The sequence below is a fragment of the Chiloscyllium plagiosum genome, unplaced genomic scaffold, assembly GCF_037043375.1.
Source record: "Chiloscyllium plagiosum isolate Xiang-an unplaced genomic scaffold, Cpla_swu_hap1 HiC_scaffold_13, whole genome shotgun sequence".
NCBI classification, from domain to species: Eukaryota; Metazoa; Chordata; class Chondrichthyes; order Orectolobiformes; family Hemiscylliidae; genus Chiloscyllium; species Chiloscyllium plagiosum.
Genome location: NW_028270151.1, coordinates 33,064,841 through 33,087,193, shown reverse-complemented (window position 1 = coordinate 33,087,193; position 22,353 = coordinate 33,064,841). Strand labels below are relative to the sequence as shown.

The following is a 22,353-nucleotide window of genomic DNA, read 5'->3' as shown; positions in this document are numbered from 1 at the left end:
ATTAATCAACTCACAGGAGGAGGAGGAGGCTGCACAAATACATCCATCCTTCATGAGGGATGAGTCAAGTTCATCAGTGGAATATATTCAATTATCTTTTGCAGAAGTGAATGGTCCATCTTGGCCTCCTTCTGAGATCCCCACCATCAAAGTTGCCACTCTGCTATCAATTCTGTTCACTCCATGTGATATCATGCAATGGCTGAAGGCATTGATATTGCACAGACTTTGGGTCCTGCCAACATTCCTGCCATGGTATTGAATACATGTGCTCCAGAACTTTTCTGGACTGGCCTACTTGTGATTGCAGACCCAAACAGTGTGGTTGACCCCTAACTGTCCATTGTTATGAACTAGCAAGACACTCAGTTCAAGGGCAGTTAAGAATGAGCAACAAATTTTTGCCTCACCTGCAAAACTGACGTCCTGTGAAAAAATACAATAAACTGTGTTTACAGGAGCAGCTCAGAGGTTGTGAACTCTTCAAGGAGTAACTCACCTCCTGACTCCGCAAAGCCTGTCCACCATCTACATAGAACATAGAACATAGAAAAATACAGCGCAGTACAGGCCCTTTGGCCCTCGATGTTGTGCTGATCCAAGCCCACCTAACCTACACGAGCCCACTATCCTCCATATGCCTATCTAATGCTCGTTTAAATGCCCATAAAGAGGGAGAGTCCACCACTGCTACTGGCAGGGCATTCCATGAACTCACGACTCGCTGAGTAAAGAATCTACCCCTAACATCTGTCCTATACCTACCACCCCTTAATTTAAAGCTATGCCCCCTCGTAATAGTTGACTCCATACGTGGAAAAAGGTTCTCATGGTCAACCCTATCTAAACCCCTAATCATCTTGTACACCTCTATCAAGTCACCCCTAAACCTTCTTTTCTCTAATGAAAACAGCCCCAAGTGCCTCAGCCTTTCCTCATACGATCTTCCTACCATACCAGGCAACATCCTGGTAAACCTCCTCTGCACCCGTTCCAGTGCCTCCACATCCTTCCTATAGTATGGCGACCAAAACTGCACACAATACTCCAGATGCAGCCGCAACAGAGTCTTATACAACTGCAACATGACCTCAGGGCTCCGGAACTCAATTCCTCTACCAATAAAAGCCAGTACGCCACATGCCTTCTTCACCGCACTATTTACCTGGGTGGCAACTTTCAGAGATCTGTGTACATGGACACCAAGATCCCTCTGCTCATCCACACTACCAAGTATCGACCATTAGCCCAGTAAACCATCTTTTTGTTACTCTTACCAAAGTGAATCACCTCACACTTACCTACATTGAACTCCATTTGCCACCTTTCTGCCCAGCTCTGCAACTTATCTATATCCTGCTGTAACCTGCCACATCCTTCCTCACTGTCAACAACTCCACCGACTTTCGTATCATCCGCAAACTTGCTCACCCAACCTTCTAGCCCCTCCTCCAGGTCATTTATAAAAATGACAAACAGCAATGGTCCCAAAACAGATCCTTGCGGAACACTGCTAGTAACTGCACTCCAAGATGAACCTTTACCATCAACTACTACCCTCTGTCTTCTTCCAGCCAGCCAATTCCTCATCCAAACCTCCAACTCACCCTCAATGCCATACCTCCGTATTTTTTGCAGTAGCCTACCATGGGGAACCTTATCAAACGCCTTACTAAAATCCATATACACCACATCTACCGCTTTACCCTCGTCTACCTCCTTAGTCACTTTCTCAAAGAATTCAATAAGGTTTGTGAGGCACGACCTGCCCTTCACAAAACCATGCTGACTATCCTTGATCACATTATTCCTATCCAGATGTTCATAAATCCTATCCCTTACAATTCTCTCTAAGACTTTGCCCACAACAGAAGTGAGACTCACCGGCCTATAGTTACTAGGGTTATCCCTACTCCCCTTCTTGAACAAGGGAACCACATTTGCTATCCTCCAGTCTTCTGGCACTATTCCTGTAGACAACGAGGACATAAAAATCAAGGCCAATGGCTCTGCAAACTCCTCCCTTGCTTCCCAGAGAATCCTAGGATAAATGCCATCAGGCCCAGGGGACTTATCTATTTTCACCCTTTCCAGAATTTCCAACACCTCTTCTCTACATACCTCAAAGCCGTCCATTCTAATTAATTGTGACTCAAGATTCACATCGGCAACAATGTCCTGTTCCTGAGTGAATACTGACGAAAAGTATTCATTCAGTGTCTCCCCAATCTCTTCAGCCTCCACATGCAACTTCCCACTACTATCCTTGACTGGACCTATTCCTACCCTAGTCATTCTTTTTTTCCTGACATACCTATAGAAAGCCTTAGGGTTTTCCCTAATCCTACCAACTAAGAACTTTTCATGTCGCCTTCTTGCTGCTTTTAGCTCTCTCTTCAGATCCTTCCTGGCTACCTTATAACTCTCAATCGCCCCAATTGAACCTTCACGCCTCATCTTTACATAGGCCGCCCTCTTCCATTTAACAAGGGATTCCAATTCCTTATTAAACCACGGCTCCCTCACACGACCCTTTCCTCCCTGCCTGACAGGTACATACTTATCAAGGACACTCAATAGTTGCTCCTTGAACAAGCTCCACATATCAATTGTGCCCATGCCTTGAAGCCTACTTTTCCAAGCCACGCATCCTAAGTCGTGCCTCACCGCATCATAATTTCCCTGCCCTCAGCTATAACTCTTGCCCTGTAGTGCACGCTTATCCCTCTCCATCACTAGAGTAAAAGTCACTGAATTGTGGTCACTGTCCCCAAAGTGCTCACCTACCTCCAATTCTAACACCTGGCCTGGTTCGTTACCCAGAACCAAATCCAGTATGGCCTCACCTCTTGTTGGCCTGTCTACATATTGTGTCAGGAAACCCTCCTGCACACGTTGGACAAACACCAACCCATCTAACGAACTCGAGCTATAGCTTTCCCAGTCAATATCTGGAAAGTTAAAGTCCCCCATAACAACCACCCTATTACTTTCACTCTTGTCCTGAATCATCCTCACAATCCTTTCTTCTACATCTCTAGGACTGTTAGGAGGCCTGTAGAAAACTCCTAACAGGGTGACCTCACCTTTCCTATTCCTAACCTCAGTCCAAACTATCTCAGATGGCGAGTCTTCATCCATCGTCCTACAAGGCAAAAGTAAAGAGTGTAATTGAATACACTCCACTTGCAGCTCCTACAATATTCAAGAACATCCTGGTGGTGTCCACTACAACATCAAGGACAAAACATTTGCTTCCCAAGATAAATATTCAATTTCTGCTCACTGGAGTGCTTCATGTACAAGATGGATTGTGGTAACCTACTAACACTCCCTTGTAAACACCTTCCAAACTCAAAATCTCCACACTCTGGAAGGTTGAGGGCATCTTTCCTTTGAAGCCACAAACCATCCTGACATGGAACTCCACTATTATTGGGCCACTTTGGGAACAATTTGACAGCCCTTTGGGAATACCTTTACAACATGAGCTACAGTAATTCAGGAATTCAAGAAAGCAAGGCAGTTGGGGATTGACAACAAGTGCTGGCCTTGACAACAATCAGAATAAAAAATGAAAAACACTGTTCATGCAGCAAAAATGCCAAAAGAGCCTTCACAGGAGCATCATGAGACTGCATTTGACACCAAATCAAATAAGGAGATAGAAACAGAAAATGCTGGAGAAATTGAGTAGGTCAGGCAGCATATGTGAAGAGAGAAAAACAGAGTTAATGTTTTGAGCAACTGCTGCAGATTGCAAGTGACCATTCTGTTCCTGATTCCAATGCCAACATTCTGCTTTTTAATCAAGCTAACATTGTAAACTTGGAAGACACTTCATTATTGATAGTTTTCATAATAATGGGCAGAGTTTTCTCAGTTGGTACATTCAGAGAATGAAGTTTACCATCAGACCATAAGAAATAGGAACAGGAATAGGCCATTTGGACCCTCAAGCCTGCTCTGCCATTCAATAGGATTATGGCTCATCTGACATTCCTCACATCCACTTTCCTGTGTTTTTCCCATAACCCTTGACTCCCCTGCTGATCAAGAATTTACCTCAGCCTTAAGTACACATAAGGACTTTGCCTCTACAGTACTCTTTGGCAAGGACTTCCAAAGATTCGCACCATCTGAAAGAAGAAATTCTTCCTCATCTTAATTGATATCCCTTTATCCTACGCTCTCCCCATGAGGGGAAACGTCCTCTCAGCATTTACCGTGTCACATCTCTTGAGAATCCTTTATGTTTCAATGAGATCACCTCTCATTCTTCTAAACTTCCGTGAGTAGAGCTGTTTAGCCTTTGCTCATAAGACAATCTCTCCATACCAGGATCATCCCAGTGAATCTTCTCTGAACTGACTCTAATGAAATGATATCTTGCCTTAGATAATGGGTCTCAACAGCACCTTGTTCAATTGCAGTAAGGCTTCCCTACTGTTATGCTCCTACTCCCTTGAAATAAGGACCAGCGTTCTATTAGTCTTCCTCATTGTCTGCTGCACCTATGAAGTATGCTTCTCTGTTTTAGGTACAAGTACCCCCCTGTTCCTTTGTGTTACAACTTTCTGCAGCTTTTTTTTCCATTTAAATAATACTGTTTACCTTATTAGAAACAGGTAAAGGTTTATCAACAAATTATAACATTTCAAAATAAAACAAGCCAAATAAATATAGAATATAATTTGAAAGATCTTTAAACATTACCAAAACGAAGTCATATCTGATCTCCAACACCATCATGTTCCAATCACTCAAATCCACAAAATTATCTTTTGTATCAAATCTCCAGGTTTGATTCAACTGCTGCTCCCCTGTGAACTAACCTGTGAGCAGATACAAAACCAACACCTTAAACACTCTCAGTCATTTAGATTTCTCACCAAACACAAATGGTCTCAAAGTTTTATCATCTAAACATTCAGACCAAGGAAGCTAAGCTCTGTGAGCTGACATTTAGTCCTAACTAGGAGAGAAATTGTATTTGCTTCTGATCCCAGTCCAGTCTCCTTCAAAACTGCTCTAAATGCTTTCAAACTCTAAGCTAAAATCAGACCTTGATCATCCTAAACCAAGATGTGGAGGTACCAGTGTTGGACTGGGGTGGACAAAGTCAGAAGTCACACGACACCAGATTATAGTCCAGTAGGTTTATTTGAAATCACAGGCTTTCTTTTCATTAAGTGAATGTTTACTTCTCCTGTCATAAACCTTACCGTATCGACAATCTTCCATTAACATTCCAGAGGTTTGTAGTCCTTGCTCTCTGGTACACACTGAATTAGGTCACTGATCTGGAAAGAATACACTGACCTTGTCTTTGTCTTTATATCCTTCCCTTAATGCCTTTAGTTTGAAATCCAGACTGAACAAATGAAATTAATGTATGTAAATCACACACCTTTAGCATGAATGGACAAGTTGGTTCTGCATAACACACATATGAGAGTCAGTACAGTCAAGATCTTTATTTCAGTTACTGGTCAGTATGATATTCTTGTACTCCTGATAGATATCCCATTATTGCCACTTACCTAATTTATTATCTTGTCTGTTTGCTTATTTTGTTTGAGAGTTAAGCTGGTCTTCGACACAGCTTTATTCTGAATATCCAGAGTTTCAAATTTTTATTTGCTTAACCATGTTTTCTGGAAAAGCCCGTCCATCATTTACATTTGATAGGGGAAATTTGAAACTGATTTCTGATACTGAACATGCCTGTATTCTGACTGGTTTGGGTGTTAGTGCAGTTTTGATAATTTTCACAGAAACCAATCACTTCAGGAATTCCAACTGTTAAATCACATCAGATTCTGGGATTAATTTTGAGGTGCATAGAATTAAAAAATCGAACAATTATATTAAAGACTTGGTCTAAGTTTTGACCTCTATTCTCAATGGACTATCGGGACACTGGAGACGAGAATGTTGAGAAGTGAAACTCTACCATACGAAGTAGTTGAGACGACCTATCTTTGAAGGGGAAGCTAGATAAATACATACCAAAGTGGGAGATATAAGGAAATGCTGATGGGAGACGATGAAGAGGATGGTAGAAAACATATGTGGAGAATAAGGTCTGGTAAAGAATGTTTTGCGCCCAACAGCCTATTTCTGTGGATTAAATATTGTGTATATTGTGTAATATTTGTAGCTGGAGCAATTTACTTTTTAAGTTTGGTCAACAATTAGGTTACGGTCCTTTGATTATTGATGTAGTTGGTGTAGCCTAAGAGTTAGTTACCAACAAACAAATGATTGGTGTCCATATCTACCATAGCAAAAAAACTCTATTTTGCAGAAATGACCATCAGAATATCTTGGGCTATATTTGACCTAAAGAAGAGATAAATTTATTCTCATTATTTCAGTGTAAAATAGATCGGGGGCACAATTTTGCTTGTTTTACTGGTGGTGAGAAAGGTTCTGAAAAGGGAAAATAATTGGGGATAGATAGCCCTGGTGAGATTTTTGCCCTCTTCTCTTGCCACCTCAGAGTTAAGTGCTGGATGAGAAGGTCCACAATGGAACTTTCTTGACTCATCAGCAACTGAGAGCTCTAAATGGTCAATTGATGGCTACTTAAGATCTCAATTCACTACCAGTCTGACTAGCTGCCTCACAACAAGCAGGTGACTGATTTCCTGACTGGAAAACTGGAGTGACCTGCCTCCAGGTTGGGCTTAGTGACTTCCATTTGATCCAATCTGAGGCTAGTGAGGGGCAAGATTGGACAGCAAATGGTTGGCACTGAAATCCACTACCAGACTGTGACTCCCGCTCATGAAATCCCTGTCCCAGTCCCTACCCGATGAGAAGTAAATAAAAAAGACATACCCTGTCACTGTTGGATTTTCTGATGACTAAGCCTCAAACAACAGTCCTTAGGACCCAGATGTGCTGGTCTTTGATTGACTGGCAGCTTCTGGAAGGGTTGGAGTCTGCTGTTGAGGCTGTGATTAGCCTGATGTTTAATTTATTTGTTTTGAATAGAATTGAATCTTTGTTCCTTTCTATTCTATGTGTAAAGTACAACCAATCTCTGCTGTCTTGAAGAAAATTAATTATCTTTATAGATCTGAGGAACATAATCAACTGGTTAGGCATTTAGACTGATAACAGTTATATGAAGTTTGCTCCATTTTTTCCATAATTAGAAGTTATCCTGTATTTATATTCTCCACCTCTCAGATGGAACTGCAACAACACTGTTAATGTTTCAGAGTTTCAGTGTTAACTATTGACAGTTTTTAAAAACATCTTGTTTGGTTCAGTAAGGCTGGTTTATTCTCAGCTTCTGGTTCTTAACTTGTACTCTGCGTTTTGTTCTGACCTTTTCCATCTTATCCTTTCAGTTCAAAAGATTTATGCCGAATTATATCCAATGTTGAATAGAGTGTAAAAGCTGAAGTTTTTCATTTGAAATTTCCTCTTTTAAAGTGTTCCTACATTAGCTCATATATTAAGATAAAAATGTAGTTATTTTAATGCAACATTTGGAGGCACACTTAGATTGTTGTAAAATAAATAATAAATAATATTGCAAACATCAACTCTACATTTCACAGTAATGGTGAGCCTAATTTCTCTCATTGTGAATGTTGCTCCAAAGATCTAATTCTGGAAGTCCTACTCCCTCAATATGACACCTGCTATTTTCGTAGAGGGTAAATGGGGGTGGATTTCAAAGTGAACATTTGTGGACTGTGGAAGCATCTGCCCATATAAAACAGTAGGTGCCTTCAGTCATGTTTTAATTTGGTTAGGTGGGTATGGGGAACACAATATGTGCAATTTAGACCTGGTAGGAACAAGTATAAACTTTGTGGATTTGTTTGGATAGGTAGGCTACACTATGGGAGAGGCAAGGTACCCTTTAGGAAAGTGTCCCACAATACTTTTGAAAAATGCCCTTTGTTATTGTTAAAAATGATTGTAAATGTGCATTAAAAGTGCATGTCAAGCTGTCAAGGCACTTAAACACCTACCTTTTAAATATTCAAATAGTTACCTGCAGTTTTTTTTAAAAGCCAATGCTTGATATTTCACTTATGTGACATAGCCCTGTGTTTTATCATTACTGGACTAGTGTATTCTGGATTAGAGGTGCTGGACAAGCACAGCAGTTCATGCAGCATCCGAGGAGCAGTAAAATCAACATTTCGGGCAAAAGCCCTTCTTCAGGAATACAAGACTAGTGTATGACTGATTTCCCAAACTTCAGTTGTCACTTTAGGAGCTTCTCAGTTCACAGTTTGCTTGAAAGCTCCAAGTGGTTAAAGCCTCCTTGAAGTGGAACTGTGAATTACATTGCTTATTTTTATAACAGATTAAAGGATTTTAAGCGTAGTGAATGGATTGTTGTCAACCAGAGTGCATTTTGGAAACAGTGAATTAATCAGTAGATACTTAAGAGCTTTATTTAATATCAGCATTGGCTCTAGTTGATTAGATGAGTTGATTTGGTAGATGTGAGGGAAGAAGGGGTAGATTGGGCCATGGGTTGGTATGTTCGTACCAACATTGGGGAGAAAGAGTCATGGGGTCAGCTAGAGGAGATAGGTAAGAAAGGAGAGTATGGAGGGCCATGGTGTATGGGTAGACAAGATGGTAAAGGGAGGGCATGGGGATGAGTGGAGGGGCATAGGTTACCAATCTTGTGTGGTGAGCCTATGTTTAATATAAAATGAAATGGCTCCATCTAAACTCTTGATAAAAAAAAATCCATTGATAGCAGAGAGGGAATCCTTCTGGGAAGATCTCACCCAGGTGCCAGAGATCAAAAGCCAGTGCTTGACACATTGCATCAGATATAGTTAAATTGTGAAATGAAAACAACTCTATTATTTACTTTAATTGGGGAGAAAGTGAGGACTGCAGATGCTGGAGATCAGAGCTGAAAATGTGTTGATTTCTCCAGTTTCCTCATTTCCCCTCCCCCCACCTTGTCTCAGTCAAATCCCTCGAACTCAGCACTGCCTTCCTAACCTGCAATCTTCTTCTTGACCTCTCCGCCCCCACCCCACTCCGGCCTATCACCCTCACCTTGACCTCCTTCCACCTATCGCATTTCCAACGCCCCTCCCCCAAGTCCTTCCTCCCTACCTTTTATCTTAGCCTGCTGGACACACTTTCCTCATTCCTGAAGAAGGGCTTATGCCCGAAACGTCGATTCTCCTGTTCCTTGGATGCTGCCTGACCTGCTGTGCTTTTCCAGCAACACATTTTCAGCTATTTACTTTAATTCCTGACTAAATATTCCTTCAAATTTAAGCAATGATGTATAAATTGGTATGTTACAGTTTGTTTCATTGTGCACTGTTTTAATTAAAATATCAGAACATATTTTAATGTGAAGAAAAACAATAATTTTCACAGTATGCGAATAGTAATCAAGCTCCTGAAAATACAAAAGTGCACTTAGAGCAGGGAGCCTTGCCCTGAGGAAGGGGAAATTGAGAAATGACTGGGGATCTTTGCCCTTGCTCAATTTGCCCAATTTTAGGTGACTCTGATTTTGTGCAGAAAAGTGGAGCACTGCAGTTTGAGCAGTTGATCTAGATACCTGACCCTCCAATTTGCACTCACATTATTTGATGAAAAATTCTTTGAATTTCAACATTCATGTCTGAGCACTGAAGATTGAGGAACGTAATTACAACTCAATTGTATAATTTTTTTTGTTTACCTTTTCTAAGTATAGGAAGGAGCCTAAGCTTCAAAGAGAAGCATTTAATTTAAATTATCGTTTAACATCTTCATTCCCATCTTCACATATCACAATTTGTGCCTGTAGTACATTCACAGTATACATCTGCACAGGTTCTAAGGATGAGTGCTCTTTGTGTTAACCTTCTTTACATTTTAAAAGAGGGAATCATTTTCAACATTTTTAAGCACATAAAGCAATAAATTGAAGTGAAAAACTTTTAAAAATTGGATCATTTAAAAATAGCTTTCACTTTAATTAACTACCATATGTCATCTTTTTGGATGGCTTTGATTATAAATTTGAATTTATTCTACTTGAGATCTAGTTAGGTCAACTGTCTGTACAAAACTGCTCTTACTCATCTTTTAAATATGAAGATGGAAAAAAGTGAGATTAACTGTTCCTGGTGCAACTGATGCTGTGTACCATGATCAAGGCTAAACATCTGTGAACGGCAATCATGGATGACCTTTCATATAACTTTAATTATGCACAAGTGGCAGGTTCAAATTAGATATGGTTTGCATTACCTGGCAGCGATATCAGGTGTTTGTATTTTATTCCGTTTGTTCAAAAAGAAACTCATGATCAAGCGGCAGATGGTAGAAGAAAATAAGGCTTTGAAAGGAATATGTGAAATCTGGAGTTCGTCTCCACACATTAACATGAAGGTCAGTTTCTTATTAACAAATGGGGGACAGAGAAATTTGGACACATTAATTGAAGTTCAATGCCAGTGCCAATTTTGATAGCTCATAGCAAGATGAGCTGAATGGTCTCTTTCTGAACCATTACAGGTCTGACCCGATGCAGGATGTTGGAAACATCTGCCAGCTCTTACCTCTCCCTTCCTTAGCTGTCTATTGTATATGAATTAAAACCATATCCTGCACGTATTGTCACTGTTTCTCAGGTGCATACTTCCAATATAATAAACGTTTGGTAGGTGAAATCTCACTGTTGTCAACATATTTCAGTGCATAATCAGGGCAATCTTTTGTATCTGGAACACTGGCAGAAACTAGCTTTGGTCATTTTCTCCTAGTTGCATATCTCCTCCATGGTTGACTTTGGCTCTTTTTTTAAATCTGTGACCTGAACATTGAGCCTTCATCTTACTATCTGTGCTTATGTCCTGCTTTCTAAAGATGTCAGGGAACAGTTTAATTAATACTTTGGTTCTAGCAGTTTGTTGCATCTTTTGTATTAATTTTTGAGTTGAGAGCATGACTGGCAAGGCTAAACTGCCCTTGGGTAGGTGATGTGCCACCTACAACTGAGTGACTTGCCAAGCCATTTCGGGGGCAGTTAAGTAAGAACCACATTAGTGTGGGTTTGAAGTCAATGTCGACCAAAGTCTCCCACTGTATTAGAGGGAGGTGGGACTGTGACGGGTGCCTGAAACCTGTCACTTGTGACAGGGCAGACCCTCAGTTCAATGATGCTGAGCTGGATTTAATGTGAGAGGCTATGAGGGAGAGAAGGTAGATCATCTTCCTGAAGCATGGTAGAAGGAAATCACCTCATCATGCAGCAGAGGCACTTCTCTGTTCAGCATTATTTCCCTCTTCCTGCTCTGCCCCTTCCCTGATGTGTTGACTCCTTCCAGGACACTACTGTCCTCAAGGTCCATATGTCAATGGAGGGCCATGTTATGGAAAGTGCAACAGATGAGTATAATGACTGACACCTATGCAGGAAAGTATTGGAGGACACCACCTGAACAATGCAGTCACTGGATTCATATCTTCAGAGGCCTGATGACCTGTTCAATGTTGTCCTGATAAGTAAGTGGCCGTATCACCTCTGTGTCCCAAACTGGAACTCCCATGGAAAGGTGAATATCATTTATTCAAGGGATCTACCTTGTCTCCTAGAGTTCAGTGATGCCTTATGGGGGATGATATGAAATTCTCTGGACTGCTGGAGGATGTAGAGGTCATAGCAGCTGCCAGGTGAGTGAGCATAGACATTGTGGAATCTCCTGTGTTATCACAGACAGTTGACTGTGGAATAGAGTCCCTTTCAGTTAGTAGATCTCACGGTGTGGTCAGTGCCTTACTGGCCTTATGAACAATTGATGACACTAGAAATCCAGTGATTGAGGCAAAGCCAACTGCCCTTGACCCCGCCAGGTCCTATCTGTCATTAAAGAATGTGCTCTCCATCTCTGGCAAAAAGGACATCTGGGATGTCCAGCTTGTCACTTTCACCCACATTACCTTCATTTGGCCAGTTTCTGAAGGATAACTTTTAGCCTCTGACAGGCTCTTTATGAACTGCTATACGATGTTCGTGGTCTCAGCTGGAAAGAGAACAAAATTCCTGTCCTACTGTCTGTCTTCTTGCTTATTATTACTGATGCCAAATCAGCACTCTGAAATTGAAATGCCACGTATCTAGTGGTAATTTTTAAGGCCCCTTCTCCCCTGCATCTATCGCCATCCACATCCTGAAACTTCAGCCCCTTGTAGGATTAACATATCGTTTGCAATAGGCAGGCAGCATTTACATTGAGTGCAGATTTGACTTTTTGGAAGGCGGGGTACATATTTCAATTGGCTTGCAAAGACCTATTTTAATTTAACAGCTAACAGAAAAAAAGATGGTTTTTAAAAGATATGACTATGTTTGAATCAGGGGTCTGGGAAATAAAAATGATTTTATAACGTTACTATCCTTTCATCCACACTCCTTCAGACATGTTAAACCATTTTACCATTCAGTCTCCAGCAAAGAGTGAAACAGAAATTCTTCCTTCCAATCTACTGCACAACTTAATTCCCAGCAAAAGAACTATTATCTTTATGTATAATCTAGGCATTCAGAATTGGATTTTAGCATGCAATATAGAGTAGCATGGTGGCTCACCAGGGATCCAGTTTCAATTCCAGCCTCAGGCGACTGTGTGGAGTTTGTACATTCTCCCCCCCCCCCCCCCTGTCTGCATGGGTTTCCCCCCAGGTGCTCTGATTTCCTCCCACTGTCCAAAGATGCGCAGGGTAGGTGAATTGGCCATGCTAGATTGCCCATAGTGTTCAGGGATGTGTAGGTGAGGTGCATTAGTCAGAGGTATATGTAGAGGAATGAGTCTGGGTGGGTTACTCTTTGAAGGGTCAGTGTGGATTTGTTGGGCCAAAGGGCCTGTTTCCATACTGTTGGGATTCTATGATCATGAATATACTTAGAGGAACAATAAAATAAGGATATATAGTCATTGTTATGCAGGTTTCTCTAAAGCTGAAAGTCAGTGTTGGTGTTACTGTTAATTATTCACAGACATGTAAACAATGTAGCCCTGTTGCAGATGTCATTCTGTGATTGAGTATTGGAAATACCTGTATTTATTGTGTAAATTTACGATGTATCTGCAATTCAAAAAGCAATTCTCAAATGTCATGGTGCAAAACTAAAAACTAACGGAGCAACAATTAACATTTTTGCATTCCTGCGGAACATAGCCTTTTTTGAACTAATGAATATCTGAGGCAAATGCTGAAATAGAATATTACTTCAAAGTTTCTCGGAAACTGTAAAGCTTTGTCTCCGAAAAGAAATGTTTTGGAACATTGTGCTTATGTGCCTGAGTACTGTGAAACAGTGACTGATCAATTTATTGATATAGATCGAATTCTTATATTCTAAGGTATTTTCACTTTCAGTTGGTTTTCTCATATTTATGTGTTAAAAATAAAATGATATTTACTTAATATGTTCTGTTCAAATTAATTGTACACAAAAAGAACCAGGCCATGTTACACAATTTCAATTTTAGATATTGACAGAACAAAACATTATAATTTTTAGCATTTGTCTTATACAAGTAACCTGCCTGAACGATATCTCGAACATTCGTGGCAAAATGCTGTTGCGTTATTTACTTTGCAGATAGATTTAATTATCGTATGTGAATGACCAATCTAATTTTTGTTTTCATATGTCTATCTTCAAATATCTCTGATTTTATCCTCTGCTTGTTTAACTTTATGGGGTTATATGTTTCAGAACTACCATCCACACGGAACATAATGCCAGGCTTATTAAATCAATCCACATGGGCACCTCTCCCTTTGAAAGCTTCCTGCATCAAAGCCTGCATTAATGGTTACTCACTCAGGGTATCTGCAAGACTCACCTACACCAACCCAGAAGCGGAACCAATTGAAGGTAAGCAACTGAGCAACAAGAGCAAGAGGTCTGACAAAGTAAGATCTCAAATCAGATGGTTATTTAATAAAACTGTTGTGTAATAGATGAAAGGCCAGAGTTTTTCTTAGGTTGTGCGAGATACCTTGGTCAATTCTCCAACAATCAGCCAAACCAATGTAAAATAGCTTCAAGTGCAAAGAATATTTGGTGTACATGATAATCCAGGTCTTCCAGTTCCCAGGTCATCGGATGTGGATTGAATCCCTGGCAAATTCTTGACTGCTGACTTCTGTAAGAATTGCCTCGGAAGTTTGAACATCTGTTGGGCAATTCCTTTGCCCCCTTTACCCTCAGACTCCACTTTGAGCTACTTAATTTACTTAACTGAATAGTTATCCAGGAAATGATGGAGAGAAAATTCCTAGTCTAAATCCCAGGTAACTACAGAACTGACACCCCCATATCACTAAAGCAGACTCCCTGACCCTCAATCAACCTTTCACACCAACCGTCCCTCAAACACCTGCCTAGCCCGGCCCAACTAAACCAACACCCTGACTCCCCTTCTGATCTGACCGTCTGCTCTCAATCAAAGACCGTCTGATCACCCAATAACAGACGCTCCTTTCCCCAACCTGACTACCCCAATCCAACTACCCACTTGTCCATCTTGGGAAATAAGGCAGGCAGGTGACTGAGGTATCAGTGGGGGAGCACTTTGGGGCCAGCGACCATAATTCTATTCGTTTTAAAATAGTGATGGAAAAGGATAGACCAGATTTAGAAGTTGAAGTTCTAAGTTGGAGAAAGGCCAATTTTGACGGTATTAGGCAAGAACTTTCAAAAGCTGATTGGAGGCAGATGTTCACAGGTAAAGGGACGGCTGAATAATGGGAAGCCTTCAGAAATGAGATAACAAGAATCCAGAGAAAATATATTCCTGTCAGGGTGAAAAGGAAGGCTGGTAGTTATAGGGAATGCTGGATGACTAAAGAAATTGAGGGTTTGCTTAAGAAAAAGAAGGAAGCATATGTCAGGTATAGACAGGATAGACGAGTGAATCCTTAGAAGAGTATAAAGAAAGTAGGAGTATACTTAAGAGGGAAATCAGGAGGGCAAAACGGGGACATGAGATAGCTTTGGCAAATAGAATTAAGGAGAATCCAAAGGGTTTTTACAAATATATTAAGGACAGAAGGATAACTAGGGAGAGAATAGGGCCTCTCAAAGATCAGCAAGGCGGCCTTTGTGTGCAGCCACAGAAAATAGAGGAGATACTAAATGAATATTTTGTATCAGTATTTACTGTGGAAAAGGATATGGAAGATATAGAATGTAGGGAAATAGATGGTGACATCTTGCAAAATGTCCAGATTACAGAGGAGAAAGTGCTGGATGTCTTGAAACAGTTAAAAGTGGATAAGTCCCCAGGACCTGATCAGGTGTACCCGAAAACTCTGTGGGAAGCTAGAGAAGTGATTGCTGGGCCTTTTGTTGAGATATTTGTATCATCAATAGTCACAGGTGAGGTGCCGGAAGACTGGAGGTTGGCAAACGTGGTGCCACTGTTTAAGAAGGGCGGTAAATACAAGCCAGGGAACTATAGACCGGTGAGCCTAAACTCAGTGGTGGGCAAGTTGTTGGAGGGAATCCTGAGGGACAGGATGTACATGCATTTGGAAAGGCAAGGACTGATTCGGGATAGTCGACATGGTTTTGTGCGTTGGAAATCCTGTCTCACAAACTTGATTGTTTTTTGAAGGAGTAACAAAGAGGATTGATGAGGGCAGAGCAGTAGATGTGATCTATATGGACTTCAGTAAGGCGTTCGACAAGGTTCCCCATGGGGGACTGATTAGCAAGGTTAGATCTCATGGAATACAGTGAGAACTAGCCATTTGGATACAGAACTGGCTCAAAGGTAGAAGACAGAAGGTGGTGGTGGAGAGTTGTTTTTCAGAGTGGAGGCCTGTGACCAGTGGAGTGCCACAAGGATTGGCGCTGGCCCCTCTACTTTTTATCATTTATATAAATGATTTGGATGTGAGCATAAGAGGTACAGTTAGTAAGTTTGCAGATGACACCAAAATTGGAGTTGTAGTGGACAGAGAAGAGAGTTACCTCAGATTACAACAGGATCTGGACCAGATGGGCCAATGGGCTGAGAAGTGGCAGATGGAGTTTAATTCAGATAAATGCGAGGTGCTGCATTTTGGGAAAGCAAATCTTAGCAGGATTTATACACTTAATGGTAAGGTCCTAGGGAGTGTTGCTGAACAAAGAGACCTTGGAGTGCAGGTTCATAGCTTCTTGAAAGTGGAGTTGCAGGTAGATAGGATAGTGAGGAAGGTGTTTGGTATGCTTTCCTTTATTGGTCAGAGTTTTGAGTACAGGAGTTGGGAGGTCATGTTACGGCTGTACAGGACATTGGTTAGGCCACTGTTGGAATATTGCGTGCAATTCTGGTCTCCTTCCTATTGGAAAGATGTTGTGAAACTTGAAAGGGTTCAGAAAAGATTTACAAGGATGTTGCCAGGGTTGGAGGATCTGAGCTACAGGGAGAAGTTGAACAGGCTGGGGCTGTTTTCCCTGGAGCGTCAGAGGCTGAGGGGTGACCTTATAGAGGCTTACAAAATTATGAGGGGCATGGATAGGATAAATAGACAAAGTCTTTTCCCTGGGGATGGGGAGTCCAGAACTGGAGGGCATAGGTTTAGGGTGAGAGTGGAAAGATATAAAAGAGACATAAGGAGCAACCTTTTCATGCAGAGGGTGATACATGTATGGAATGAGCTGCCAGAGGATGTGGTGGAGGCTGTAACTATTGCAACATTTAAGAGGCATTTGGATAGGTATATGAATAGGAAGGGTTTGGAGGGATATGGGCCGGGTGCTGGCAGGTGGGACTAGATTGGGTTGGGATATCTGGTCGGCATGGTCGGGTTGGACCGAAGGGTCTGTTTCCATGCTGTACATCTCTATGACTCTATGACCTCATCATCTGTCATCATACATACGTTTTCTATCCTACGCATCTCCTAAATAGTCACGTACCACCCTAGCTGTTCACCCATTTGCTGACATTCACTGGACACTTAAACTTACAAAATGGCAGCTGGTGTCCCCTTCATTCACAATTTGATGGAGTGATTATGAGATACTGGACTTCACAACTCTGAAGAAACCAAGCTTGACAGACCCGGCTGGAACTATGGAGTGCTTTGAGATGGTGAATATATGAGCGGAGCAGCAATCTGATGATGAATGCCGCTTTATGGAAGACTTGAGCCACAGTTTCTGTCGTATAAATGTGAGAAGTGTGAAAGTGTGAATACAGAGGAGTGCTATAAGCACCATCCTCTATGATGGCATCTTATCAACAGCTCAGGATCTCAGAGGAATAAGACCTACCAGTTGAGTCTGCTTCATTGTCTCTGTGTCAATGCCTATCACATCAGTAAAACTTGTACTTTGTTGCTATTATGCAATTAACTACATCATATTTAAAAGAAGTGCCTTTCCTCATTAGACTGTTTGTTTCCTCTAACACTCTTGATTTAATACGATGAGCCTAAATAAAGAGAGGGTGGTAGTAACAAATATACCAGATAGATCATATAACATGTTGAGCAGGGGTGAGTGTTCATCTTGCAACAGTTTCCGTGCTCTTTCAATCATATTAACTGAATGATTCACAGGTAGTGAATTAGGCACATTGATTAAAATGCATAATTTCAATGTAAAAACTTTTTTAACTGTATTCATCAAGTTGCCCCACTTTAGTATAGCAAGGCATATCTGGAGAAGCAACATTTACTTTATGTTATATTCTAAGGCACTGCTTGATTTTACTGCTTTATGTCAGATTTTATATTCATCAATATGCAAATTATTTTGAGCAGAAACTTGAACATCAAGAAAACTTTTCAAAACTGGTGCAGCTTTAGAAGCAAACTCTGCTCAGATTGCTGATTGCATTTAATGTGCAGATTCTACCTAAAGCCGTTTTCATTATTCAGGTTTGTGAACCTAAAGATGGGTGATACTAACCATGAAAATTCTGCCATCTCAGTGAATTAATTGGGCTATTTTATTTCAGTTTTGGAAGTTGTGTTCGGGATAATTGCACAGATTTTCACAGTTTGTGATCTCATCTTTCAAGAGTAAATTCGCTGGGGATATATTTTGCTTCTGGCAGCAAGAAAATGCCATCCCCATTATCCTGCTTTTTTCTGCATCAACCACAAGGACAAAGTTCAGTTTAGACATTTGCCACTCAAAGTTAATGTATGGTCTACATGTGGAACTGGGAATGCATATAGTGCATACGGGTCTTTTTGCCTGACATCATTAGCTGCCATACTGGAGCTTCTAAAAGCTGAACTAAGGAAGAAATCAAACCCAAGTCTTTTTTTAACTCCTGCAAAGACCACCTACCTCACCCTGAACTCTTCTTTTAACCTGTCCCGTCTCTTGGGGAAGAATGATTCTGAGCTCATTACCATGTGCATTCACCTAGACTGTTTTAATAATCTGCGACCTTCAACATATACATGTGTAAGTATAGTGTCATTTCTAATGGGCTGTGTATTATGTATTGAACCATCACCTAAGCAAACCTGTATTGAGTGTGAAATTAGTTTTATTCTTGGATTGAAATGCAATCATGTCAGATTCCTCTCCTGCTCTGCCTTAGTCATGTGACCTCTACCATGGATAACCATCCTGGAGGCAGCCATCTTATAAATACTTCTGTCAAGACAGTGCAGATCGGACTGCTATCTTGTTGAACATAGATCATGGTGACAGAAGTGGAGCTGAGATTGAGCATTGAAGAGGCACAGCTACTGTTAGAAAGACACAGAATGTTCAGAGCACTGAAAGCTGCTGTAAGTCACTGAATGATACTGACAAAGTAAACAAAATGAACCAGAGCTGAAACATTGAATAAGACACAATGGCTGGAACCTTTCTTCCAACTTCGGTTTTAATGCAGGTGATATGAAGCAAAACTGGCAGTTATTCTACATACAGTGGCAAAATAACAAAATAGTGATCGATCTACTTAATAAGACAGAGCAGCTAAGAGTAGTCTCACTCCCATCAGTGTTGGGAACAGACTGTTTCAAAGTGTATTAACCCTGAATCTCTCTGAAAAACTGACTGCAGAAAGTCTGAAAGCCTTGATGGAGTGCTTTTAACCCTAAGTGAATATAATTTATGGGTAATATGTATTAAAAATTAGGGGCCAGGGTGAAAAGAGCCTGTTGATAAATTTGTGATTTTATTATATCAACTCATGTATCCTGTGAATTAGAACCACTGAAGGATGATCCAGTTAATGGGAGGGTTGCATTTGGATAAGCATTCGGCGGTGAGAACAATTCTCTTGAGAGAGGAGAAATTTGTTTTCATGGCTGATTATCAGTCGCCCTTTTCCCACTTTTCCTCCACACTTTGATCCCTCAAGACCCAAGTATTATATCCAACTCCTTCTTGAAATTGTACAATATTTTGGCTTTGATTGCTTTCTGTGGTAACATATTCCATAGGCTCACTACTCTCTGAGTGAAGAAGCATCTAAATGGTTTGCCCCATATTCTCAGACTGTGTAAACACCCCTGACATGGGAACATCTTTCCTGCATCTACCCTGTGTAGGGTTCTGCAATCAGTAATTTTCTGATATTTAGGTGGTTCGTATCGCCCCTAGGTCCCTGGTTCTGACCCTGGACTTATTTCAGAATGTGAATGAAGAAAGCAGTTGTCAGGTGTCTTAGGGTAAAAGAATCTCTGTGTTTATTTAAGTACAAAATATAAGTATAATACTAGAAATAAATGTTTTGTAATAAACAGTGAAATTGACACAATTATACCGAGGACAGTAATTACATAAACTTCTAAATTAAACATAGGTTAAACACTATTGGAAGTGGTTGATGCTGGTACAATTTCAACATTTAAAAGGCATCTGGATAGGTATGTGAATAGGAAAGGTTCAGAGGAATATGGCCGAAGTGCTGGCAATTGGGATGAGATTAGAATATCTGGTTCACCTGGATGAGTTAGACCGAAGGGTCTGTTTCCATGCTGTACACCTCTGTGACTCTATGACCACAATGATTGGATCCTCCTTCCCACTACAAGTTCTTCTTCAGCTTTAAGCAGATATCCCAAGCCCTGGTATCAGAGGTTTTACATGCAGAGGGTGGTGCGTGTATAGAAAGTGCTGTTAGAGGAAGTGTTGGAGGCTGGTACAATTACAACATTTAAAAGGCAAATGTGAATATATTACTTTTAGTTCGCTGATCTAAATCTCACTATATTCTACATACAAAAGGTGGTTACTTGAATCTGGATGAAAGTAGTGGCTTTCTAATTACATTTTGGATGACTTTCGACCTGTTAGCCTCACATCAGTACTAGGGAAAATGCTTGAATCTAATATAAAGGAAGTGATAACTGGATAATAATGAGCTGATTGTGTACAGTCAGCATTGATTTGGGAATGGGAAATCATGTTTGATGAAATTGTTGGAGTTCTTTTGATGATGCTACTAACAAAATTGTTGATGGATATAACATACTGGATTTTTCAGAAGGTTTTTTGGTCACGTCTACAGGAGGTTGGTCAGAAGAATTAATGCACGTGTGAAAGGAGGTAAGACACTGGCGTGGATTCAGATCAGCTAAAAGACAGAAAACAGAGAGTAGGAATAAATGGGTCATTCCCACTTTGGCAGGCTGTAACTAGTGCGGTACCACAAGGATCAGTACTTAAGTCATAGCTATTCACAATATAGGAACGACTTGGCTGTGGGGACCAAATGTAATATTTTAAAATTGTAGTAGTTGATGGCAAAGGTTCATCTTGGAGTGCCGTTACTAGCGGTGTTCCGCAAGGATCTGTTTTGGGACCATTGCTGTTTGTCATTTTTATAAATGACCTGGAGGAGGGGCTAGAAGGTTGGGTGAGCAAGTTTGCGGATGATACGAAAGTCGGAGGAGTTGTTGACAGTGAGGAAGGATGTGGCAGGTTACAGCGGGATATAGATAAGCTGCAGAACTGGGCAGAAAGGTGGCAAATGGAGTTCAATGTGGGTAAGTGTGAGGTGATTCACTTTGGTAAGAGTAACAAAAAGATGGGGTACTGGGCTAATGGTCAGATACTTAGTAGTGTGGATGAGCAGAGGGATCTTGGTGTCCATGTACACAGATCTTTGAAAGTTGCCACCCAGGTAAATAGTGCGGTGAAGAAGGCATATGGCGTACTGGCTTTTATTGGTAGAGGAATTGAGTTCCGGAGTCCTGAGGTCATGTTGCAGTTGTATAAGACTCTGGTGCGGCCGCATCTGGAGTTTTGTATGCAGTTTTGGTCGCCATACTATAGGAAGGATGTGGAGGCACTGGAACGGGTGCAGAGGAGGTTTACCAGGATTTTGCCTGGTATGGTAGGAAGATCGTATGAGGAAAGACTGAGGCACTTGGGGTTGTTTTCATTGGAGAAAAGAAGGTTTAAGGGTGACTTGATAGAGGTGTACAAGATGATTAGGGGTGTAGATAGGGTTGACCGTGAGAACCTTTTTCCACGTATGGAGTCAGCTATTACGAGGGGGCATAGCTTTAAATTAAGGGGTGGTAGGTATAGGACAGATGTTAGGGGTAGGTTCTTTACTCAGCGAGTCGTGAGTTCATGGAATGCCCCTGCCAGTAGCAGTGGTGGACTCTCCCTCTTTATGGGCATTTAAGCGGGCATTAGATAGGCATATGGAGGATAGTGGGCTCGTGTAGGTTAGGCTGGCTTGGATCGGCGCAACATCGAGGGCCAAAGGGCCTGTACTGCGCTGTATTCTTCTATATTCTATGTTCTATAATGCAAAGGTAAGCCGGAATGTGTGTTGTGAGGAAGATGCTTGTTCAGGAGAATTTCGACAGGCTTCCTGAGTGAGCAAGAACATGGCAAATGACATGTAATGTGGAAAAATGTAAGGTTATCATAGAATATGGTGTGGAAGGAGGCCATTCAGCCCAAGTCCATACCAACCCTCAGAACGATAGCTCTCTGCCTCTCCAATTTTGTTTCATCTTTTAAGATCTTCCTCAAAATCCACAATATTGATTAAATGTTTTCTAATACTGTCTCTGGCTTATATGGAGTGCCTTGAGGTATTTTTCTAGAATCCAAAATATTTTAGGCACGCCTTTACACCAACACCCTATCCAAGATTTCCGAGATTTATTTGCTCTGAGACAGCCAACAGCAGTATAGTTCTCTCTCAGGGTGACCATGCCTACAATCCACCTGCTCAGCCCAACAAAGAAGTTGATGATGTGAAGAACACACTTGCTCTTTTGCTGTTATTCCTGGTTCCAACCCCGTTGTCCCCCATTTCTGGCCTTCACTTGTAATCTTGCAGATTTCTGCCCCCTGAAACTTCATCCCCAGTCCCTGAACCTTGATGTTTTTTTGACTTCCAATCCCTG

The 22,353-nt window shown here is 41.1% G+C and overlaps 1 protein-coding gene across 6 annotated transcripts in view; it reads left to right on the top strand.

Annotated features, from left to right (window-relative positions):
• vwa5b2 (von Willebrand factor A domain containing 5B2) overlaps positions 1-22,353 on the top strand; it is a 167,272-nt gene that overhangs the window by 45,192 nt on the left and 99,727 nt on the right. For all 6 annotated transcript variants that reach the window (XM_043702443.2, XM_087993475.1, XM_043702439.2 and 3 more), the window contains exon 3: positions 13,727-13,888. In XM_043702443.2, the coding sequence (XP_043558378.2) occupies positions 13,750-13,888 (139 nt within the window). In that variant the 5' untranslated portion in view covers positions 13,727-13,749. The remainder of the gene's footprint in view (positions 1-13,726; positions 13,889-22,353) is intronic.